General features: G+C 50.7%; 2 protein-coding genes across 2 annotated transcripts; one reads left to right on the top strand and one right to left on the bottom strand.

The window, feature by feature from the left end:
* Positions 1 to 619: 619 nt before the first annotated feature.
* STYXL1 (serine/threonine/tyrosine interacting like 1) lies at positions 620 to 10460 on the bottom strand. The gene is made up of 8 exons (XM_054084680.1): positions 10223 to 10460; positions 9066 to 9127; positions 8468 to 8594; positions 6845 to 6990; positions 5310 to 5455; positions 4175 to 4269; positions 3075 to 3184; positions 620 to 1002 (listed from the first exon to the last, which is right to left on the bottom strand). The coding sequence occupies exons 1-8, from the start codon at positions 10323 to 10325 to the stop codon at positions 871 to 873; spliced, it is 921 nt and encodes a 306-aa protein (XP_053940655.1). The 5' UTR covers positions 10326 to 10460; the 3' UTR covers positions 620 to 870.
* A 7-nt stretch (positions 10461 to 10467) lies between these two features.
* On the top strand, positions 10468 to 17997 carry MDH2 (malate dehydrogenase 2). Its single transcript, XM_054084679.1, has 9 exons — positions 10468 to 10623; positions 12559 to 12727; positions 13507 to 13590; positions 14181 to 14290; positions 14799 to 14924; positions 15594 to 15671; positions 16026 to 16125; positions 16566 to 16717; positions 17695 to 17997. The coding sequence occupies exons 1-9, from the start codon at positions 10567 to 10569 to the stop codon at positions 17824 to 17826; spliced, it is 1008 nt and encodes a 335-aa protein (XP_053940654.1). The 5' UTR covers positions 10468 to 10566; the 3' UTR covers positions 17827 to 17997.
* Positions 17998 to 24203: the final 6206 nt, after the last annotated feature.

Raw genomic sequence — 24203 nt, 5'->3', positions numbered from 1 at the left:
ACCTCAGCTGTCTCTTTTCCTTATCAATAAGGAGATGGGGAAACCACCACCCCTTCCCAGGCTCTGGGGCCAGCCCGCAGCCAGCTCTGGCACCTCCTGTTGTAAGCGTCCCAGCAAAGTGGTGAAGGCTCCATCCCTGGCCGCACACACCAGGATTACAAACTAGGGGAATCTACAACGAGAATGCCAGGTAAATCCTGAGCACATGAAGGGAAGCCCGGGAACAGTGCTTGCAATGTTTTACTGTGTAAAGAACTCACAGTATAGTAGGTGTGAGTGCTGAGTTCAAGTGTTGCTTTGCAGGATCAGTGGTCCAAAGTCACCAGAGGTTTGGTTGCGGCATTGGAAGGCAGCAAGTGGAGAGCACAGTCTTGCTGGAAAAATCCAGCCAGTAAATCTGTGAAAGGCCACATCCATGTGTGGGCAGCTAAAAAGGCAAATTACAGCACAGAGACTTCTTCAAGGGGGACACTGTGCGGCTGGAATTCTGTGGGCTGAAAGTTGGTGCGGTCGAACTCTAAATGTACCATCCCAGGCCATGGATCGACGGACCTTTCTAGAGATAACCCTGTACCTGGGGTACCACGCATGCCTGATAGCGTGGTTGTAATCCCCTTTGCTTACAAAAGAGACAAGCTCGGCATAATGGGTCACATCCTGCAGGATTTGCTTTCCCCAAGCCGCCACCTTCTACAGCATAGCTGAGGTCACTTTATGGCTCTGAATCCTGTCCCCAGATAACATGGAGCTGAAGACAAAAGCCTTTCCAGTACATCAAGATCTGTTTTCAGAGTTCCAGGAACTTTCTGCTGACAGGGAGGCTCGCAGAGGGATGTGCCTTTCCCTGCTGGGTGCTCTCTGTGCCACTCATCAGTAATTTGGTTCAGAGATGTCTGTGATTGTGGCCCCAAAGATTTGGGTCTCCCAGGCTGAGAGCTGCTTCACAAAGCCCCGGTGTGGTCTCATGTTTGTTTTGCATTTCAGAATATAGTCCCAAGCTCTCTGTAAAGAGAAGGAAAGCAAAGAAGTGTTGGGAATTCAAACTGAATTTGGGGTATCAACACAAAGCAGCTATGGATGACACAGCTTTGTATCTGCTCCCTGCGTCGGACAGCAAGAACCTGCAGTTCAGACTGCTGCCAAAGCAGGGCCAGGCTGGATGCAAGTGTGAACTTCAGAGCAGGCTCTCCCCACCCTACTCTGTTCCCTGGACGTGAGGACAGCTCAGGCTGCTCTCACTGCCTGGCAGGTATCATGTGTTATTTCACACCAACGGAGCAAAACAACCCTGAGTGTTCTGCCCTAAAAAGCTGCTTCTTCCATGGATGATAAGCAAGGCAGTGAAGTAGCAGCTGTTCACAGGTAAGCAGCAAAGGTTATCGTGTTTCTGTATTGGTGTGACCTGATGTGGCAGAGCAGTTATGACACTCTAGTTATCCCACTGCATTAATTACAGCCAGCTTAATTATTTGTTAGTTGCAACTAATCAGCAAGGAACTCTGCTACACACAGGGTAGATCCATCAGCGTTACTGTACTTTACTCCTGGGGTTTCCAGCAGTGCTCATCGCCCCGCTTTTACAACAGACTGCCCCCTGCACTCTGAGGGTTGCTTAAGCGTAATGAGACCAAAGGTTAGCAAAGAGCACTCCATTGGTTTGCTTTCCTAATCTCAGTGATTCCGCAGGCTCCAAGCCTGATCTTCCAGTATTTACTCCCCTGAGTTCACAGTGTGGATGTCTGTAGCTCCCCTGAACTCATCAGGTCTACTCACATATCTATTACTCATAGAATAAGGGGGGTCATGTCCCCCCCCAGATCTGCCTTTCGTTTGCAATATCCACATCTCTGCCTACACTGGGTGAAGGATCACACAGGAACTGTTGCACTGCTGTTGTCTGCAAGAAACAAGCTTGTCTGCCAGGACAGTCCCCCAGGAAAGCAAAGAGCGGGCAAGTGCCACCAGGCCAGCCGCAGCACACCACTGCCCTGCCAATCTTTCCTTCTTCCTGTCTTGGGCACTTAGGAAAATGCTGAGACCGACTCGCTGATACTAACTGAGAGAAATGCAAGGCTCAGCCTTTGACTTTTGCACTGCTGTTGCAAGCACCTTCAGCAATTTAGTGTGCAAGGGCATGGTTATCAGTGTGCCAGAGCAATCCCGCTCAGCATGAGTAGCAGAGATGAAGCAGCGCCTGCAGCCCCGCTGGCTCGCTTCACCTGAAATTACCTGCTGGCACACAGCGATAGTCGGAGATTTCCTCTTAGGTTGCAAATGTTTGCACAAAATCTATTAAGTGATTAGATACAGGCCCAGCTCCAGTGAAGCCTGGATCAATCCTTTCAAGCTCCTAGAGGATGAACCGCTTTCCAAAGAAGGATAAGATTTTAAAGAGATGCCTTCCAGTTCCCATTGGAACCAGCCTGCTCCATGCTAAGCAGGCACCATGAGATGCAAAGGGACCAAGGGCCGGGCACCTAAGAAGAGGCTGCCAGGCTGTTGGACATCCTCTGTCATCACATGGGTCATTCTCTGACATCACTCATTACTTTTCTTACATCATTCAGACCTCTGGAACAGCATGTTCTGCCCATTTAGCCTATACATCCCCCTGGGGCTAGTATTATCCCATTCCAGATCTGATACAGTACCACCTGTGGGACAGGTTTGCTTCTGGAGAAACATAAGGGATTTGGAAGAAGCCAGTGCTGCTGAGCCCAGTGGTGAATCAGAGCCCTGCAAGCACTAGGTGCTGAATTTCCCAGTAACCGTGTAGTATTAAGTAGCTTCCAGATACTCTCTTTCTCAGATCTAGGGGAGCAGAAATACCAAGTTCTGTAACCACAGCTTTATTTTATAGCCCTGCGGTTGAGTAGGGAAATGCAAGAATGTCAGAGGTGCACCTGAGGCACCTCCTTCATGGTACAAAGACACAGTCTGCTATAACCGAATATGTTACATTATCAGGAGGGTAGCATGCAGGAAAGCACAGCTAATGCCTTTCTCATTACTACAGAAAGAGAAATAAACAACAGATCCAGGCAGAGTCTGCAGGAGATCTGACAGTGCTGTACCTTCAGGGAAAACTGGCAGGAATGCATAAGATAGGCCATGGTCACTGTGCTGCTCCGGCTTATCCCCAGGCTGGAGAACACCAGCACCGCTCCACTATCCAGCTGAGCATCTGAGGAAAGAAACGCCAGTCACAAATTAGCAATCTGGGAAATCAAGCTCTAATTCAGGGGCAGCTGGCAGGCCAGCGGCCTGAGCGACGGGGACCCTCATGAACCCTGACAGCAGCAGATGGGCACTGCCAGCTCCTGTTCCTGTAAACATTTGCCTTTCTTAAAAACTCACTGAGTTAAAACGTGGCTTTGAAGACCAGAACCAAACAACGATGACCAGTCAATGCCTCATTACACATCAGCATCACCTTTGCATCAGATACCTGAAGGAAAGTGCCTTCCATGACCTGTGGTCAGCATTGCATCAGCTGCTAAGTGTGATAAAAGATCAGGACACAGCTGGATGCCATTGCAGGATGGAGCTGCAGGAGCTGTGTCTGCTGTGCTCCTGCAGGCACTGAGCTGCAGAGTGAGGTTCTTCTTGCCCTCTCTGATGTAAGTAGCTGAGGCCAGGTTTACACCATCCAACCTGAGAGCCTCCCTTAGCTCTATGGTGGGTCTGCGCTGAAGATCACAACAATCAGCAGCATCATGTGGTAACTTCTCCAGTGTGTGTCCCACTCTCAATCAAATAAAGTTCTGCTGGTTGAAGATTTGTGCTGGTAAGAGTCAGAGGGTCATATTTAAGAAGAAAGGAATAGGAGAGAATCCTATGAAGCCCTGATAGACATCCTAAAGCAAAACCTTCTCAGACCGAGTGGAAAGCTCAATATTATCAGAGTGAGGTGTTCTTTAAAGGCAGTAGGAACATCAGAGTCAGCTGCCCTGTAAAATCTCCTACCTGTCCATCAGGATGGTTACTAAGGCAGTTAGTTAGTTAGTTAGTTAGTCTGGTATCCATTAGGGTGTGGGCTTGCTTGGGAGTATACTGATCCTGAAAGATTAAGACCCTCCTGTTTGAGCTTCCTGTTTGAGTGCATTGCAGTCACTCCCACCTACTGCCCTAGAGTGAGCAAGGTCTCAGGAATTCTAGACCAGGAACAACTCACCTATGAAATCACAAATAGTGGCAAAGGAAGAAAAAAGATCTGCTTCAAGTGAATCTGGGACAGATATATGGAGGAGCTTGCCTTCTTCTGTAAACCTGGAAGAAGAGCACACAGTGTGACATGGACCAGAGGAGCAGCTTTGAAAAAACATGTTTGCTAGAGGCAAGCTGATAATTTTGTTTGCTGTTACACATGTGAGTTTTTCATCATCATCATCATTAACATTATGATAAGGGATTTGTTATGGTAAGACACCAAGGTGCTTGTAATAGAGAACCTGATTTTCCATCCCGCATGGTATTGGCATTGATGTCTTAACAACCTACAGCTTCCTTTGTCTGGGAACTAAATGAAAACAGGTGAAGTGCAAGCAGGAGTGCCTTCACGGCACACTTGTTGGCAGAACGTGAACACAGCCCCACAGTTCACCTCATATGGCTTTTTGTGACAGCATTCTCCTCCTTCCACAGGCTCGGACAACTCAACTCAGATAATGAATGGTGCAAAACATCAGTGAGAAATGTCTGCAACATGGAAGCACCTCACGCAGAGGGCACTGCAAGATTCCCTACCATGTGGAGATGTTTTAGTGTTTTCCTATGGAGCCAAAGGCCTGAGGGGAGTCTACTAGTAGGCAGACACTGGGGTAGGTAACGGGATTTGTTACTTGCTTGGTTTTGGTCACCACCTGGAGAAACACCACTTAGTTTTCCCTGTGTGAAATGGCATTTCCAGCACGGCCTACTGACTGAGCAGGGACAGATGCATGGAAGGAAGACCAACAATGTGAAACACTGGTGATTTAGCTCTTACCCTGATGCACGTGCAAGATTTTGCTCTAAGAGCTACTCAGAGCTATAGGTTCTTCCCAAAGGATGGTGGTGTGTGATAGACTTCAAATGCCAACGGCCTCCTAGTCCTCCCCTCACCCAATCCACCCATGCCATGGTCAACGGCTGCAGGACAGCATTGCTGCTGTGCTAACTCTGGAACAGACACTGGAAAAATGGATTAAATAGCCCTTGAATCTGCAGAGGTTTCCTTGGAAGTCCACAGCTTCTGGTGCCTTGATGCCTCGCTTTTTTCACAGACATGGACACACTGGTGAAGGTAAACCTTGAATTGTTTCACTTACAGCATTGCAGGCTGCTCAGAGACGTTGACTTGTGCTTTGACCTTCAGATCTTTCTGAATTTGTTGGTCACAGGCCTGCTTGAAATTCCCCATGTATAACTTTGCAGGCAGTATTTCTACAGGGTATGGCTGGAAGTTGTCTAGTTCCTGCCAGAGAGAAACCATAGGCTCCATTTAGAGAACGCATTTGCTCCTTTTAGCTTGGTACACTTAAACTGAAGTCATATGAAGCACTAAACATACACTTAGTCAATGGCCCATGACATATTCTAGAGCAAGAATTCATTCCATCACCCGGTCTTTCCGTATTGGAGTCTTTGCTAGATTTACTGAGAATAATTAGCAGCATTGCTGTCATTGTGGCATTACTTGACACAAATCCTAAGTAAACAGGAGGCAGTATATATTCTTTACATTGTCGGGAGGGACTGCAGCATAACAGGTTCATTTGATGTCCTCCCCAGTTCCTGTTTGTGAGGCAAAATGAAACTATCTGCCACGTGTGGAGCTGCAGGTGCCTCACAATGGCACAGCATGAGTCCGCAGCTGTGTCTGGTGTCTGCAGTGGGAAGGCTGAGGACAAAAATACACACGTAGCTGACAGTGCCTCTACACCTCTCACTCATAGTCAGTGAATGCTGAAGCAGAACAAAGCAGTAGCTTAACAATTTTAATGCCACAGAGAACAACAGCTTGAACTGAGAGACAAGGAGACAGTCTGGGTCCGTGGAGTCTGATGGGGAAGCTCAGCAGTTCGCTACCCTTCATAAAGCCACACAGAAGGAACTGGTTTTCTCCCCTGCTCTGTAGCATCACGGTTAGCACCATGTCATGGGCTGTTTCACGTGACCCAGAAGTGAATAGGAACAACAAGAAGAAAAGATACGATGCAATGAGATGCTCTCTGCTGTCCAGTGCCTTCTGAATCTGCCTTGCTTCAAGTCCTGTCCTAAATGTGAAGGGAAATTGTTTTTCATAAGCTAAACAGATCAGTGTTTGTAGGTGAAACCAAACATTTAGGATAGCAGTGTTCCAGTAGGTGGCTATTTTCTTTCTGGGCCTGTTGAAACAGCCCAGCACTTGCTCTGTGGTCCTTTCCCATGGAAACCTTTACAGACATGAAAGACAGAGCTTGATAGGAACTGTACTTCTGTCTGAAAGCCTTTACTTTGCACCATCCCATATAACCAGGTGTGAGAGGGGAACCTGCGGCTTGTCATCATTTGCCACTGTTTGTTCGGTTATCTGTACTTTTCAGTTTCAGGGTTATCAGAGAAATCTTTCCAGGTTGTTTCTATGAGCAATTTCCATGAGCTTTCTTTTGCTCAACAGAAGAGGGGAAAAAAGCAAAGCATGGCTGTAACAGAATTAGTGGCGAGACTCAGGGCAATCACAGTAACTTCAATTACATGTAATTCCTTTGTTTGAAGTTACTCTGATGTCAGGTTTACAACACTGCTTAACTTGAATTCATTACCCATCATCAGCTGAATATGAATGCTAATGTCTTCTACTTGCAAATTACTCTCTTCTCACCTGAGGCATCCACAAGATCTTCTGAGTCCTCAGGAAATGATAGCAAGCTGAAAAACGCTTGTATCCTCCTGTCAGGACGAGCACAGGATGGCGGGTGAACTGCTCGAGGCTTCTGGCATATTGGACAGCAGTTCCTTCCTCAGCATCTAATGAGATCAGAAAGTCATTTGCCAGGATGCGTTTGAAGTGCCTCCACCGGCACTGGGGTTACCTCTGTCATGCTGATGCTGGCATGAACTCCTTTTTATTTTATCTGACAGAAAGCCTTGTTAAAGGCTAGACTCGTTCTCTAACCGCTGCTGCAGGTGATGCTGCTATTCACCTCTTGTCCTGATCCTTTGTCCCAGTTTCTTTTTTTAGGTCTAGATAAACGGTTTTTCCCCTCTCCATTATTCTTTGGAAAATGCTTTTAATAAGTCCCCACAATACGGGAGTATTAATTTACACCTAATAATCTTGTTTTTAAGGAGGTCCTTTCCTTTAGTCTGCATTAGGCAGAGGGGCAGGTATGCTGAATAAATTCTTCACCCGTGTTTTAAACACTCTCCTCAGAGAAGCAAATTATGTGACACAGCTGCTCCCTCTCCTTCTCTGGAGGGATCCATCCTGCTCACCTCTAGCTATGTCTGCATTACAGATGGATCAGCACCACAGAAACCCACTTCTGATTCCTCACGCCCTCTCTTGCCAATACCTCACCACCCACCACTCCGAACACGCTTCCTGTGTTCATTCCCTTTACAGCCCAGACTTTTTTCTTTTAAAAATGATGTAAATCTTTGCTAGAACTCCTTTATAGAGGCAACAGGAGCCAGAAATCAGGCAGAAGTGGTTCTGCACACAGCATCCTTGTCAAAGGATGTGTGAAAGCCAAACATTTCCATGGTTCAAGGGAGACTGAACAATGACATGGAAAAGTTTCCAGCTCCTCACATTTCTCCAGGAACCCCATCAAGTCAGCACTCCCATTCAAGCCAAGTCTTCTTAAATGTGACCATGTGGAAGTCTTTTGAAACCCTCAAAGGAGGAAGTAGTCATTCTGTGAACGTATGGAACTCACGTCAGCGTTTGCAGTCTCTGAAGCAGCACTGCTCCCTAAAAGGCATTCGCTGAACAAGCCCAACCTCAGTGAAATGTGAAAAAAACCAGAACCCATTCCTCATACGCGAGGAGGAACTTTGGGAGGATCAGTCCTGCCAGGAAGCCTTGGAATAACATCTGGATTCTTGAAGCCTAAGAACATATTGGGAAGAAACATTTCCTTGTGAAAGTGGGGAGGCCTGGGCCCAGGTTGCCCAGAGAAGTCGTGGCTGCCCCATCCCTGGAGGTGTTCAAGGCCAGGTTGGATGGGGCTTGGAGCCCCTGATCCAGTGGGAGATGTCCTTGCCCATGGCAGAAGGTTTGAACTGGATGAAGTTTGAGGTCCCTTCCAACTCAAACCAATCCATGATACTATGATGTGCAACACAGAGAAAACCCAGAGGTGGAGCACGGATGTTAGTTTTTCAAATAAAACTGGGTAAATTTGCATCTCTTCCCATTGGAAGAGCTCATAAAATTAAAGGAGGAATGGGAAGATATGTGTCTTGCGCTGAGGTCTAGTCTGATGGGGGTCACAGGTACCTTTTTCTCTCTCCTCTTCCTCATAGTCACAGCAACCCAGGGAGCTGGTCTCGCAGTCATACACCACGCAGTACCTGACACACCTCAGCTCCTCAGAATCCGGTATCAGATAATGCCCAGTAGGACTCTACCAAAATCACAGAGGAATTCAATCAAGAGCAGAACTCCGCGCTTTTGTGACATTGACACTACTGACCCCTTCCAAGTTACGGCTCTGTTGCTATGCTGGGTTTGGGGCTATGTCTGTATGTGACTCTGACAGAGCCAGTCAGAATCCAGAAATTATGCAAATGCCGCCAGATTGCCTCATTGGCCACAGCGGGACAGATGCCAGCACTGTCCTTTGCAAGACAAGGCTACAATCTGCTTGTACTTGTGCAATATCCTTCCTGATGCACAGCTCCTGCGTCAGTCCCTTGGGCTACGGAAGCCACCTTTGCTCTGTGACCAAATACATCCCTCCAGTGGCAGAAGTGGAACACGGCTGGAACATGCAGGGGGGAGGCTGGGACAATTCCCATGGGTTTTAAGCCAATTTTGGCTTATTGCTAATTGCTAAATCCAGGGACAGTTCACACAAACAATCGTCTCCCTTCACCTGTTTGATCCTGCGTGCTGTAATAATGTGGCTCTCGTCATATTCACGCTGAGTACGGGTGTCTGAAAAAAACCAACCAAGATAATTGCCTTATTTGATGCTTTTAAGGTGGAATTCTGTTCCTAAAGCAGGCAGTGGGAATTCAGGCACCAACATCAACCAGATAAAGAGATTTGGTTTCTCAGAAGCTGAGACTTTGTGGTGGCAGTGATGCTGGCAGCTTTAAGCCTGAACCAAGCGTGTTACCGCAGCGCCCACAGTGCCTATGCTCTGTTTCTGCTCTGCCCTGAGGCATAGCCTGGCACCCGCTCGCTGAGCCTGCTTTGCTCTCCTGACACCCAGCACCTCTGCCTCTGTGCTGCCCCAGAGAGGGAGAACAGGGCATCGGAGACACCCCAGTTCCGCTCCCCAGCGGGCTGACTCCCTCACCAAAATATTTAATAACACTGCAACATCAGGCACCCTTTTAGGGGTAATGACATTGTAGACTCATAGAATCATGGAATGGTTTGGGTTGGAAGGAACCTCAAGGCCCATCCAGTCTCAACCCCTGCCATGGTCAGGGACATCTCCCACTGGATCAGGGGCTCCAAGCCCCATCCAACCTGGCCTTGAACCCCTCCAGGGATGGGGCAGCCACTGCTGCTCTGGGCAACCTGGGCCAGGGCCTCCCCAGCAAAACATTTCTCCCCAAGATCTTATCGCAGTCTCCCCTCTTGCAGCTCAAAACTGTTCCCCTCATCCTATCCCTGCGCATCTTGATCCAGAGCCCCTCCCCGGCTTTCCTGGAGCCCCTTTCAGCACTGGAAGTTGCTCTAAGTCTCCCCACAGCCTTCTCTTCTCCAGACTGAACAATCCCCAGCCTGTCCTCCTAGAGGAGGTGCTCCAGCCCTTGGATCATCTCCATGGCCCCCTCTGGACTCGCTCCAACAGATCCACGTCCTCCTCATATTTGGGATGCCAGCACTGGAGCAGAGCAGAGCAGAGCTCTGCTGGTTCCACTCTTGGGACGCAGCCCAGGACACGGTTCTGAGCCGTGAGCGCACACTGCCCACCGCTAAAGCCTCTGGGAGCGGGTGGGTGAGTGCCCCTGGGGCCGATAGCGGCCGGAGCAGCGCGGGCTGCCGGCCCCGCCTCGGGCTGCCCAGGCCGCTCACCCAGCAGGCAGAGGTAGCCGGGCTCCGCCAGCCGCGGGAGCCGCCGCTGCTGGTTGAGGATGTTGTAGAGGTGCCGGGGCTCGCAGAGCTCCACGCCCGCCATGCAGGCCGCGCGGCTGCCAGGGACGGACGCCGCTGGTTGCTAGGGGTGACGTCACCCAAATCTCGCGAGGCTTGGCGGCACGGGGTAAAGGGGGAGCGACGGGAAATCTCGCGAGACTTGGGGATGAGGGGGCGGAGGGAATTCCGCGATATTTGTGGGCGGAAGTCTCGCGAGAGCTGTCGGCGCTGGGGGGGCGCGGCGTGTGGAGGTCGTTGGAGTCACCGGAGCCGCCGAGCACGCCATGCTGTCCCGCCTCGCCCGGCCCGCGCTCAGCCGCGGCATCGCCACCTCCGCCGCGGTACCGCCCGGCCTGGGGAGGAGGGCCTTGGGGTGGGCACGGGGCCGCGGGGGCTGGAGGGGCTCGCGGGGATGTGGGCCTTGCGGGGCCTATGGTTTCGTGGGGGGCTTGTGAGGCGGCCGTGAGGCTTTGAGGGGACAGAGAAGGCTGAGGGGAGGTGGCTTTAGAATCATAGAATCAGGTTGGAAGGGACCCGCTGGATCATCGAGTCCAACTATTCCTAACACTCCCTAAACCATGCCCCTCAGCACCTCATCCACCCATCCCTTAAACATCTCCAGGGAAGGTGACTCAACCACTTCCCTGGGCAGCCTGTTCCAGTGGAGATTGTCCAGCCTGTGGCCTTGTGGAGATTGGGGGGCCCTGTGGGGCCTGTTGGTCTGGGGAGTGATCTGTAGGGTGCAAAGGGGCTGTCGGCCTGTGAGCCTGTGAGGGATGAGGAGGCTGTGGGGGAGGTGAGGGGCTGAGATGGTGCCCTGTCTTTCTTTGGTCTCCTTCTCAGCCAAGAGCCCTTCTCAGTTTGTTCTGGGTGAGCATCTCTTCCCAATTGTAACGGGTGCTTAGGGCTGTTTGCTTCTGCTTTTCTCTGCTAAAATACACCCATGCCCCCAGAGTTGTGGCTGGGGCTGGGCGTGGCAGTGATCCCCCCTGCTGACACCCAGTGCAGGTGATGGTGACAGTGCCAGGAGAGGCTGGTGCTGCTGCAGGGTGGGCAGCGAGAGATCGAGCTCCGCTGTCCAACGGGAAGTTCCCAGTGGGCTGTGATAAAGTGGTTATCTCAGCTGTAAAGATAAGCTTTACAAGAGAAGTTTGCGTAATTATTTTGATAGGAATTGTGCTTACTGACAATAAGATTTTGACCTCGTGGTATCAACTCAGCCACCACCAGTGCAAGGGATAGCAGGGAGTAGTGCTCGACTTTGCTTCCCCGTGGAGAGCTGTGCGCTAAATTACATCAGCTGCAGTAGCAGGAAAACTGAGCAGAGCTTAGGATAATCACGCTTGTGGGTAGGTTATTTCTTGTCATAACATAATTACTAAGCTGTTCAGGCAGGGACTTGGAGCCTTTACAGCTTTATCTACTAAGACAGTGTGATAGAGAATGTCCTTATCAGCGGTAATTGTATTACCACGTTCCATCTTTGCAGTAGCCCCCTGGTTCTCCGTCACTTGGCAGTGTTGCATTTTAAAAATGCTCTGGATATTTAAAGCAGCTTTCCTCTCATCAAGCGACACTTCCCCCACAAAAAGGAGTGCAGGCATTTTCTAGAGAAATCACTGTCTTCCAGAGAGCACGTTAGAGCAAAACTGGAGGGTTCACCAGGGTGACAAAGGAAGCATCTGCTTTTCTTGCTTCTTAGCCACAGTTGATCATTGCTGGAAATTGCAGTTGGTGTTCTCGGAACTTTAATGTTGAAGCAGCTACAGGTGCTGGTTTGAATTTATTTCAGGGATACACATTTTCCTCATATATACAATGGTTATTACAGTTATTGAATTCCATTAAAGGTATTGATTTTCCAGACGGGGAGACGTGTGCGTTTGATATGATGAAAACTAGAGAAACTGTACACCAGATTGTTGTTGGTCAGACCTAGATTCCCAGGGTAGCAGGTATCAGTCTCAGGCAGGCATTTCCATCCGAAGGAGGACAATCCTTTTGGTTCCTTTGCCTCACCTTGCTTCCCTTTTGAGCCTTGGGTTGCAGAAGAACGTTTTCCTCTAACTTGTCCTACCACAAAACCTCAGGGATCTTTGGGAGGCTACAGTGGTGATTGCTTTCCATGAGCTTAGGCAATTGAGTTTGTATTGTACTTGATAAGGAAATTGAGAAACAGAACTAAAAGTAAAGAAAGAGTGGTGAAACCCCCAAGGTCGCTGCTGCGGTAACTACTGAAATGCCTCTTCCATGTGTTTGTCATGTTTTCTCTCCAGCACAATGCCAAGGTAGCAGTGCTGGGTGCCTCAGGGGGCATCGGCCAGCCTCTCTCCCTTCTCCTGAAGAACAGCCCGCTGGTGAGCAGGCTCAGCCTCTACGATATCGCTCACACTCCTGGCGTTGCAGCCGACCTCAGCCACATTGAGACACGAGCAAATGTTAAAGGTACTGTGAGCTGCTGTGAACAATCTGTGTGCTGGAGGGGTTCTCTGGGTGTCTGACACTCGGAGATGTCTGTTACTGTGCTGGAGAAGGAGAGTTTCATATGATCCTGAAGCCTAGGATCAATTTAAGTAGCTCTTTCTCAAGCAGTGCATGAATAATTGAGGTTTAGCTGATTAGATTGATATGTGTGGAGCTGAGAATGGCCAGAGTTGCGCCGTGGAAGGGGAATTCCTAATAATTGGCAGGAAGGGTTTAGTAAAATCGTGTTGGAGAAAAGCCCAAGTGTTGAGTTTAAAAGTTTGACTACAAATAGACTTAAGGCTCTCTGGGAGTCCAGATTTATTCTATATGCTGCTTTTCTGAAGGGACAGCTGTTAAGTTCTGATGAAATCAGGGAAAACTTAACCTGCTGATTTGGATTTTATTTGAAGATGGCTGAAAGGTTACATTTTACTTGCAAGTGTCTTTGTGGGATTCCTTGGGGACATTGACTGTAGTGCCAAGCTGGGATTTTGGGGAGTAAGGATAAATGACAGGAGGAGCTTAGGGTTTTCAAAACAGGTGGATATCAGGTTCCTGCCACTCTCATTCCCTAAGTCTTGAAGAAAGGAAAAAAAACATCAAATAAGGTCCATCTAAAGCTGTATTCCTTTGCCTTTCAGCATAAGTCTGAATCAAAGGCTAAATTAAACAAAGGAATTGGGTGCTTCTAGGCATAATTTTGTACTTCAGTGTTAGATAACAGGCAAAGCATAATGCCCAAATGTCTTCCATTTCAGGCTTCCTGGGACCTGAGCAGCTGCCGGAATGTCTGAAGGGCTGTGATGTTGTAGTGATTCCTGCAGGAGTCCCCAGAAAACCAGGTATGTTCTGTGTTGAAAAACCCTGGGGTTTGTTGAGGTGGGTCTCTGCAGGACTGTTGATCACACAGAGCTGTGTCTGGTGCCTTATGGCAATGTTGGCTCGGGAGGTGAGGGGTCTGGGAATGACAGACCTAGAGCTGGTTGGGTATCGGTGCCTCATTGCCCTGTAAAACAGGCAGGAATGACTCCTAGAATTCTATGCAGGGGTGGGGTCAAAGCCTTCTCATGCAAACAGTCCTGAAGCTCCCACAGTGTATCAGTGTTTTCAGCTGCAGCTGTGGAGGTGCTGCCGGAGGGGAGAGAATTCACCTCAGGAGCAGTTGTACTGCTCTTAAGTGTCATTGGGTTGGGTCAGTGTGGTTGTACCGTTCCTAGGAAAAGCATGTTCTGACAGTGGGGCTGGGCAGGAGTGTTTTCTTAGCAAGAAGAGCTGCCTTTGGAGCCAATTCACTACTGGAGAGTTTTCTTTTGATAGAAGAGCTGAAGTTGACATCTCTCTATCCAGAGCAGGATGGTTTTTGATTGAGCTGCTTGCCTGTGAATTGAGTAGACTGTGGATAACTTAAAATATTGCATTGGGTGTGTTTTAGGTATGACCCGTGATGACCTCTTCAACACCAATGCCAGCATTGTTGCTACTTTGACATCCGCCTGTGCGAAGCACTGTCCTGAAGCCATGATCTGTATCATCTCTAACCCAGTAAGCATTGTCTGGAGACATTGAAAATGCAGAGAGATGATGCAGACCGAGAATCCTAATCTGAGCTCCTGTTAGTTTTGGCCAGTGTCTTTAAGATCTGCAGGGTGCTTACAGAAAAGAACTAAGAGCCTGGTTCTACTCAGCTATTTCTATTGGGCTGTATTTAAGTCAGAAGAAACTAGGATATAAAGGTGCTTAACGTCTCAGCATTGTGTGCCTGCAGTTACAGCACATGCTGGAGCATCAGCTGGAAGAGAATCTTGGTTCCCTAAGGGAGGAGCCTTTGTAATGTGAATGTAAATATTTATTGTCTTAATGGTTATTTAAAATAGAAGATTTTTATTCCAGCCCGACTCTGAATTGCTCTTCAATTTAGGAATTAAAATAATTGGCTGCGGTTGACTTCAGGTTGGACGTATGCTTGAGTTGTTCATTGGCCTGTTCAGCTCATGTGTCGGCTTCATTATTACCCTGGTTTTAATGAATGCTTGCCTATTCCTGTTTATAGGTCAATTCAACCATCCCGATAACTTCAGAGGTCTTCAAGAAGCATGGTGTGTATAATCCCAAGAGGATCTTTGGTGTTACAACGCTGGACATCGTCAGGGCGAATACCTTTGTGGCTGAACTGAAGGTAGGTCAGAGTGACGGGTGCTGGGGAGGGATAATGGTGCATTTTGTTCATTAGGGCTGTCAAAAATGCTTTTAAAATCACTGCCCAAAGCCAAAAGAGCTCAGATTTCTGTGGAGCGAAGAGAGGGAGGCAATGATTCCCTGTTTCCATTTTCTAGAGGAGCCTGGGGATGGGGTTTCTTACAAAATGTTGTTCTAGAGACGCTGACCTTTCCTTTCATAGCTGTCTGCTGTGAGTGAGCTACATGTTCACCTTAATTCTGTTGGCATTTTCACCCATGCTGGTGCAACTGGAGGAGGGGATTGAACTGTGGCGTGTGTGCAAGTTACTGCCGGTGCTGTGTGTTACAGGATATCGTGCAAAGTACCAGGAACTGTAGTGGGTTACTGCTCTTAATAGCCCTGGCAGAGTCCCTGCTTGTGCTGCTGTTGATCTCAGCTTGCATGAGTAATGTCCTGTGGCTGTCCAAAGTTATTGGAGTAGCCTGGAGTTCAGTGCTATAGATCCAGCTTTGTCCTTAGAGTGTTGCTGCCTCCGAAACTTGTGCCCTGTGTAGCGCTGGGTTAGAGATGTGTCCGGGTACCTAGGGCAGAAAATGAAGCATGGTGGTTTTAGATGTTTTTCTTGTCCGTGTGCTTCAGAAGCTGTGAAGTTCTTTGTTTCCCTTAGGGATTAGATCCAGCTCGAGTAAGTGTTCCGGTTATTGGTGGCCATGCTGGGAAGACGATCATCCCTCTGATCTCTCAGGTGAGTTGTAGTTACTGCGGTGTGTGGCGTTCCCATCAGTACGTTAGAGCTGGTGTATGTCAGGGGCCTTGTTCTGCTGTCCAGCTGTGGTTTGCCCGTGAGTGAACGAGGTATGGCAGCGCATCTCCACTGTCTGTGCAGTAACCAGCAGCCTCGGTGAACACTTGCACCTGGTCAGTTTGTCCTTTGAGCTGGTCAGTTTGTCGTGCTATCTGTGAGCTGAGGCATCTGGTTTTCCCCATTGAGAACTGCTGGTAACAACTGTAACGGTACAAGAAGCATCGTGTGGTTGGCCTTGTGCTGGATCTGTAGGGGTCCTGGTATTTGATAGTCACTTCTTTTTTTCCTATCTAGTGCACACCAAAAGTGGACTTCCCTCAGGATCAGCTGGAAAAGCTTACAGGGAGAATTCAAGAAGCTGGCACTGAAGTTGTTAAAGCTAAAGCAGGAGCAGGTTGGTTCTTGACTACAGCTTCCACGTAATCCTTTTTGGCCAGCTGAACGAATGCAGTCATCTTCAGTTTATCTTACGACTGCGGTGCAGAATTAGGAACTGCTGATTGCAAATGTAGCTGCTCTGCCATGTCAGCGACTGCCTGAACCGTGGTACTAGAAGCAGTTTGGTATGTAGGTAAGATTAAACATTATCTGGTCCCATGCCATATATGGCTTTAAAAAGAACGTTCTCTGTCAAATGAAGCTGTTTCTTCCTATACATCTGGTCAGCTAAATAGCACATAGCCAGGCAAAAGCTGCTGCTTTATCCAAGTGGCTGTTAAGGCTGAAGTTGGTATCACAGCAGCTCTGTAAACATATCGACATGGAAGCCTTTGATGCTGAAGAAAGTATCAAATCTTAGTGTGATCTGTTCTAAAAGTGATTTATCTTCTACAGGATCTGCCACCTTGTCCATGGCCTACGCTGGCGCCCGGTTTGTGTTCTCTCTGGTGGATGCCATGAATGGAAAGGAAGGGGTTATTGAATGTGCCTTTGTTCGATCGGAGGAGACAGAGAGTCCATATTTCTCTACACCACTGCTACTGGGAGTATGTGCTTTAAATGATGCAAACAGCAGCTATAGCTTTAGTCTTTTCCAACCTGGTGAATCTATAATTCTATGATTTATTTGGTGATTTCAATTGAGTAATGCTGGGTGTCGCTGCTGTTAACAGCTGAGAGTTCCTGAATATTGGGGTGTGGTACTTGGGTAGGTACGTCCTGCTTGACAGGGAGGCTGCTGAGTGACCAGAGACTCAGACTGGTCATAAGAGGTCATGCTTGCCTTGAGTCGGTGCCTGTTTGCAAAGGGCTTTCACACAATCAACCAGCATCAGCAATCCTGTCTCCGGCTTGATCCGCTGCAAGCAAATCCCTCAGAAATTGAGGCACACGGGGAGCTACAGCACGGATTAGGATTAGCGGATTGCTTTCAGGGCCTCTACTGAGCTCTGAAGGAAGTGTTCCTTTTGTCACTTCCCCTGGGGGTGGAGTGAAAGACAAAGATGCTGCCGCTGGGATGCAAAGGGTGGTGTATGCTGCCTTACGTGCAGGCTGGTGGGGGAACAGAGCTGAGGGATGTTGAGTGGAAAGGGTTTGGACATAGGCATGAGATCTCCGAAACCAAGGATTGCAACTCTGAAGCAGTTTCAGACTGCAAGCTAGTGGCAAGTGGAGGACTTGCACCGAGGAGACAGATTCTCTTGCCAGATGCTGGGTTTGAAGATGGAGAAAGGCATGAAGGAGCAGTTGGTATCAGTCTGCTCTTGAAGGAGCTGGGGGGCTGGCTTCAAGCTTCTCACCACAATGTGGACAGGGAAGGGGAAGTTTGTGAAGGCTGTGGAAGTTGATATGGATGGTGAGAGGCTCCTGAGCCTTGCCAGGAAACACGGGGTTGGTGGAGTACAGATGACAAGAGGTCCTGGGCTAGGTCTCCATCTCAGCTGGATAATACTTAATCAGACCTGTTAAGTTACTCCCTAGGTCATTCGATGAATGGCTAATCCTTAAATCCTCTTTCCCTCAGAAAAATGGAATTGAGAAGAACCTAGGTATTGGCAAGATCTCTCCCTTTGAAGAGAAGATGGTAGCCGAGGCCATGGCTGAGCTGAAGGCTTCCATTAAGAAAGGAGAGGAATTTGCAAAGAACTTCAAGTGAAGAGTTGATGACTGAGAGGAATGACAACTTCCTTAATTTATTAAGGCATCATGTCACTTTATGACTTCTGAGTCCAAGCTCGTGCTTTGGTTGAAGTCAGTCTGTATCAGCTTAATGATTGTTGCCAGTGCAGTCTAATAGTCAATAAAACGGCCTCATTTTTTCAGCGTACCCTCTGAAACTGTCCTGGAGTGCTGCTTTTTGGAGGGTCTCAGAAAGGTGATTGTTTCGTGGGGGATGTGGTCTCTTAGAGTGGGTGAAATGATTGCTCGGCTCTACTGCTGCTCGTGTTTTGGCTTGGGCGCAGCAGCTGGGAATCCAGGCATGATCAAATAAGATCAGGTGGGATGAAGAAGCTTGTGGAAGGGATTACAGAGTGAAGGGATCCAAGCAGCGGATTTTCAGTTCATGTTGCCTCTGTGTGCTACCTTGTGCTGCCGTGATCTCTTACGTAAATTGGTTTTAGAAGAGTCAGTAGAAGCGTGGTGGCTGTAGCGTCAGTCCTGCTCCAAGAAAGTAATTTAAATGCTAAGAGTGACTTCTTCTGAGTTAAGAACAAAAGCCTTGATTTAGCATCTACATAAATTGCTTTTACATTCATCCTCGTGTGGATATAAAAATAAACGTCTGCAGGGAATGGTGGTGACGAGTTCTGTTGCTGCCTTCTTTGAAGGTGAGCTCTAATGAAGGAAGCTATTAATTTCTCTTCCCCCATGCTCTGTGGGCTGCTTACCCTACCCTTTGAATCCCTCTGATCCATGTAGGTTGACTTCGAAGCTGAGCAGGCTTTGCTGAGTTAAAGGGAATGCTGAAGCCCAGTGTGTCGGAGGAACTGAGGGGGGTGTTGGTTGGGGCAAGAGAACCTGGTGTGGAAGCTGCCAGGGAAGACACCCAGTGGTAGGAGGTGCTGTTTGGTCGCTGCCTTTGTTCTCCCTCCTGCTTCTTGCATTCTAACTCTCTCCTGAGCTACCTGAACTGGGGTTTTGTGCTTTAAATAGTTTGTCACTCTGAACTGGATCATGAAGTTGTGACACAGTTAAAGATGCCTTGATAGTAACGTGCTTGGCTCTTCCTCTGCCCTATGTCAGCAGCAGGGACGGCAGGCGTGGTTCTTGTCATTGCTCTGCAAAATCCAGCGTGGGGAAGCTTAGTTCCCTGACAGAAATAGGAACGGAATGGAAGCGTTGGCAGTCATTACTCAGCAGGCTTGGAACAAAGTAATTATTAGGCAGCATTAATAGAATTAAAGATTAGAGAATTAAGGATGGTGTTGGAGGAGGCAGCGGAGGAGGTCGGGGAGGAGGAACGACTGCCCAGGCCTGGTGTGTGTAGCTTGGCTATTGCGTCCCAAATCGGAAAGGGGAGGTGTGTGGCAGCCCCTTCAGTTTGTACCCCAAAACGGGCAGCAGAGGTTATTTAACACCAGGGTGCATGTCCTGCCAGAGCTGCGCTCTGCTCCCCAGCGTGTGTGCCCAGGGCATCGCAGCACGAAGCCGCCAGGCTGTGGCTGTGGGGAAAGCCATCCCTTACAACAGGAGGGAAGCAATACTCCCTTGTTCCAGTCCTGCTATTTTAAATGCAGCAGACAGAGCAGGTCTCTGGGGGCTGGAGATCTTTAGAACTTGGGGCTTATTAGTGTGGCTTAGGTGTTTCTCTCTTGTGTCAGCAATCCAAATTCAGCACAGACTGGGGAGCTCCTAGACGAGCAGAATGCTTTGCTTACACCAGTAGGGATGTGGGGAGAGGGTGGGTAAGTGGAGATGAAGTGGAAAAGGATTATTTCCCAGCACCTGCTGACATGTATTGTTTGGGCTCCCTTTCACATCCCTTTAATGATGGTCATGTCTGTTTCCTTTCGGCACTGTTTGGGTTTGTTCCCCCCAGTCCTGTGTCTTGTGCTTGGAGCTGAAACTGTTTGTTGTGCCTGGAAACCTGCTCTCGTTTTGGGTACAGAAATGCGATGGCCATCTCATGGCTCTCTGTGGTGAAGGACCAGGACGATGTGAGATGAAAGTGAGAAGTGAACTTGTGTAGGTGCCTTCCACTTGGCCAAAGGTGCTGTCTCCCTGTCCCAGTGCTGCTGTAGTGGATGACTTCATTGCTATGAAAACTGAAGGTGGTTTGCAGAAGTGAGTGTGAGACATCCCACCCCTTCCCTTCCCTCTGAACAGTTTCCCAGAGGAGGACAGGAACCGGGCCGTCCCCCTCCTCTGGAGAAGCAGGAATTAGCTGGGTGTACCTTGATAAGCCAATGCTTTGCCCTGGAAGACTTTTCCTGGCGCTATCTCTCTAATGAGACACACGACCTTCATCCTCCATCCTGCAGGCTGCTGCGGCGTGGCTGCCTTGCTGAGTCACGGCGCCAGCTCCGGTGCCGGCAGCATTTGATCCTTACCTGGAGAGTAACCAGGCTGCTGTGACCGGGTCTGAGTGGAGGCGAAAGCCTGCCCTGCTCACCGCTCTTGGTTTTCACCTGCTTGCTGAGCAGGCTTTTGTCTCCATGGTCTTTGAGCACCTGACACCGTTGGTTGCAGCACGATTTGTGCCACCCCCTCGGGCTTCTCGACTCCGTGCTGGAGCCCAGGTGTCAGGGGGCAGAGGAGTGTGTGTGAAGAGCAATAAATAACGATGCTCCAGATGGCTGGATGTCAGGTCACTCCATCCCGCCAGCCGCTCCCCTGCTGCTGGGGCGACGCAGTGACGTGCAGAGAGGAGAAAATGAGGAGAAAAGCAAATGGTGAATATTATGGCTTGGGTCTTCCCTTGTGGTTGGCTTTGGTGTCAGTGGGGGCTACATATGAGAGTGGGATGCAAGCAGGCAGCCACGTGTCCCTCATTCCTGGGAAAATGGTTTTTCCCTTCCCAGGAGTGCGCCAGGCGATGGGAGCTGGCAGCAGTCTCTGAGCGGGGCCGGTAGCCCCGCAGTGGGCACGAGCCCGGGGACCATCACTGGTATTTTGGTGACAGAAGAAGTATGAGCAGGGGAAACAACAGGAAGGCATTTGGTGCATCCACTGCCTTGCTGGAGCTGGCTGCCTTCCTGCTCCAGGAAAGAAGCAAAGCTGGAGGGGCTGGCAGTGCCTCGCAAAGCTGCTGGTGTCCAGCAACCCTCCCTGCTGCTCTGCCTGTGTTCGCTGGGGCTGGTGGATCACAGCAGGCTTTGTGTGGCCAATCCCTATTCGGAGGCTTCGTGTTTTGTTCTGTGGGCACAGTGTGTTCCTCGCCAACTGGCAGAGCCAGCTCCCGCCTGGTTCCATGGGATGGATCCGGCACCCCCTACACGTGGCTGTGCAGGGTCCTTCTGGTGGCTCCTGCTCATGGGCAGGTCAGCCCTGGTGGGGCTGCGAGACCTTCCTGTGGCAAAGAGCCCAGGCTGGGCTCTGTGCACCATGCAGAGCATCCTCTGCCCACGGACAAGGTGGGGGCATGGGGAGAGGAAAGGGAAATGGCACGCCGAGGTGGGGGCGCACAGCCAGGCACGTGGGCATGTCTCCCTGCAGCCGCTCGGCTTCCCCTGTCCCTTGCTGGGCGATGGCAGGAGGTTTTGCTGTGAGCAGGAGGATCAGACGCCATCTGATCTGCAGGATGGACTGTGCAGCGGCCTCTCCTCTCCTGCCTGGCCCCCTTCGCTCTCCACCTTTGCCTTCGCTGCTCGTGATCTACCAAAATGCCCGTGAGCTCTCGCCTCCCTCACAGGTGCCTCAAAGCAGAGCTGGAGCGTGGCGCGAGGGCTTGTTTGCATTTATAGGGAAACCCTTTAATAAAGGAGAGCAGAGGGACTGCTCTTTCCCTGGCGCTGGGAGCAGATGGCGGGGTAGCGCAGCGCGATTAATATGCAGGGACTCCTGCCGGAGAGCGGGGATGCGACTGCCCTCGCGGAGGTCAGTGCACCCGAGCTGAGCGCTGCCACCACTCTGCCCGTGCCTGGCACCCGCGGGGCTCCCTGGGGACACGGCACTGGGCGCTGGGGACACGAGGGAGGAGGTGGGAGCTGGTTCTGGGGAGGGGTGCAGCAGGGTATGCGTGGCTGGCAGCGGGGCTCTGCTCCTCCTGCGAGGGCAGCCCTTTAGGTTTGTCACAGCAAAGGCTGGTGCTGGTGATGACCAACCCCTCCAAGATCCCTTCAGGCTCGTTTTGTCCTTCCATACTCGTTTCTCCTTCGAGTTGGGAGGTGTCAAGGCAGCAATGGCAGGTCCTGAATGATCAGAGGGAAGCAGGTGCCAGGAAAGGGGGGGCTCCTTGCCGCGGCACAGCGAGGATGCAATATGCTTCCCAGGGCTTCAAAGAATGGGAAATGCACAGGGAAGAAAAACCCCTGTGCAGGGCTGGGAGGCTTTGGGAGCCCTGGGGCAGCAGGAGAAGGCCCAGCAACCCCCGAAGCACCAAGTGGGGCCAAACCCAGACTGATGAGAGCCTTGAGCCACGATCGACTGGCCCAACGTCACCGTGGTGCACGCGGGGCTGCACAGATACCTGGTCCCCATTCCACCCTGGGCTCTCGCAGGGTGACGGTGCTCCCTGCCTTTGCATTGCCCCCCCCTTTTGCGTTGCCCCCCCCTCCTTTTGCCGGTGTTTCGTCTTCTTCCCACTCATGCGGGGTTGCTGAGCATCAAGAAGCTCAGCGCTGGTCTTTGATCAGGGGCTCTTGCCTGCGCCGCACTCCCTGCGTGGCAGAGCCCCTCCCGGACGCCCTTTCTTCTGCGTCAGGAGGCGGCTGCGGAGATGTCGAACCTCAGTGAGAATCCTTGCAATTAGGCCTGTTCTGCTGCCTGACTTGTTTGATCTCCTTTAATTATTTATCACTTTTTTTTTTCTTTCCCCTTCCCAAATCCTCCTTCTTTCAAGTCATTATTTCTCCCCTCTCCCCCAGCTGTGCCTGGCTCTGCCTGTTTGCTCACAATTACAGTCCCTCTCCCCACTCTTTCCATCCCTCCCTTTGTTCTCCTCCAGCTCATCCCCTCACACTCTCCCGCTGCCCCCCCAGCCTCTGCCTGCCTGGCAGATTTCTCTTGCAGCTCCTCTCCATTTTTCTCTCCCGCATGGTTGTTGCCGTTCTCCCTCCTTCTCCAGGCACGGTTCTGGCTGTGTTTGCCGCTGGTGCCGGCTCTCCGGCCGGGCTGCTCTCCCAGCACTCCGTGTGGACCCTTTGCGATGACCTGGCTCCCGTGGGACTGATGATCCCCATGGGAGATACTGGGTGGGGTGGGATATAAGATGGGATTGGACACGGGATGGGGTATGGGATGGGTTACAGGGTGGGATACAAAATGGGACATAGGATGAGATATGGGATGATATATAACATGGGATTTTTACCTGAAGGGGCTACAGGAAAGCTGGAGAGGGGCTATTCATAAAGGCTTATGGTAATAGGACGAGGGGCAATGGGTATAAACTGGAGAGGGGCAGATTTAGACTGGACAGTAGGAAGAAATTCTTCACCGTGAGAGTGGTGAGACACTGGCACAGGTTGCCCAGGGAAGGTGTGGCTGCCCCATCCCTGGAGGTGTTCCAGGCCAGGTTGGATGGGCCTTGGAGCCCCTGATCCAGTGGGAGGTGTCCCTGCCCATGGCAGGGGGTTGGAACTGGATGATTTTTAAGGTCCCTTCCAACCCAAACTATTCTATGATTCTATGGGATGGGATACAGGGTGGGGTACAGCTCAGGGGATTTTCTGGCAGTTGCACCCCCAGGCATGAGCCACTTCGCTGGGGCAGGACTCTCTCTGTTGGTGCTGGACCCCACGGTGAAGCTTTGGCATCATGTGAGTGGCTTTTGGGAGGATTGGGGAGCTTGAGGGTGAAGACAGGCTTTGAGGTGTGGGGAGGAAGGTGGGGGTCACGGGGGAGAGTTATGAGGTGCTGGGGAGACAGGGGGCTCTGTGGGACCCCAAGGTCGAGGGATGGGATGCTAGGGAGAGGCAGCTCTGCTGTGTGATGCAGGATGCTGAAGGGGATGCGGGATGCTGGGGAGCGGTACGAGATGCTCGGGGGGGGGGGGTGAGGTCCTGGAAGTACTGGATTCTGTGGGAAAATGCCTGGGTGGGTACCAGATACTGTTTGTGCGTGTGTGATGCTGTGGGTACCGGATGTCGGGACAGTGAGGGATGCTGGGGGTGTCCCGGATGCCAGGAGAGGTGCGGGATTCTGTGTCTCAGATGCAGGGGTAGTTGCGGGATGCTGTGGGTCTCGGATGCGGGGGTAGTTGCGGGATGCTGTGGGTCCCGGATGCGGGGGCGGTGCGGGATGCCGAGGGTAAAGGATGCGGGGGTAGGTGTGGGATGCTGTGGGTCCCGGATGCGGAGGCGGTGCGGGATGCCGGGGGTGCCGGATGCGGGGGTAGGTGCAGGATGCCGGGGGCGGTGCGGGATGCTGTGG

This window comes from Cuculus canorus, chromosome 20, assembly GCF_017976375.1.
Source record: "Cuculus canorus isolate bCucCan1 chromosome 20, bCucCan1.pri, whole genome shotgun sequence".
Lineage (NCBI taxonomy): Eukaryota > Metazoa > Chordata > Aves > Cuculiformes > Cuculidae > Cuculus > Cuculus canorus.
Note: the sequence above shows the minus strand (reverse complement) of the source record. Positions and strands in the feature narration are given on the sequence as shown.

What these genes read in the sequence shown, in the direction of transcription:
- MDH2 (XM_054084679.1), top strand. Translation starts at nt 10,567, where the DNA reads ATGCTGTCCCGCCTCGCCCGGCCCGCGCTCAGCCGCGGCATCGCCACC. An exon ending in GCATCGCCACCTCCGCCGCG is followed by an intron (nt 10,624 to 12,558) that starts GTACCGCCCGGC and finishes TTTTCTCTCCAG; the next exon opens with CACAATGCCAAGGTAGCAGT. An exon ending in TCTGTATCATCTCTAACCCA is followed by an intron (nt 14,291 to 14,798) that starts GTAAGCATTGTC and finishes TCCTGTTTATAG; the next exon opens with GTCAATTCAACCATCCCGAT.
- STYXL1 (XM_054084680.1), bottom strand. Translation starts at nt 10,325, where the DNA reads ATGGCGGGCGTGGAGCTCTGCGAGCCCCGGCACCTCTACAACATCCTC. An exon ending in CACTATTTGTGATTTCATAG is followed by an intron (nt 3,185 to 4,174) that starts GTGAGTTGTTCC and finishes TTCTTTCCTCAG; the next exon opens with ATGCTCAGCTGGATAGTGGA. An exon ending in CCTGCCAGTTTTCCCTGAAG is followed by an intron (nt 1,003 to 3,074) that starts GTACAGCACTGT and finishes TTCTCTTTACAG; the next exon opens with AGAGCTTGGGACTATATTCT.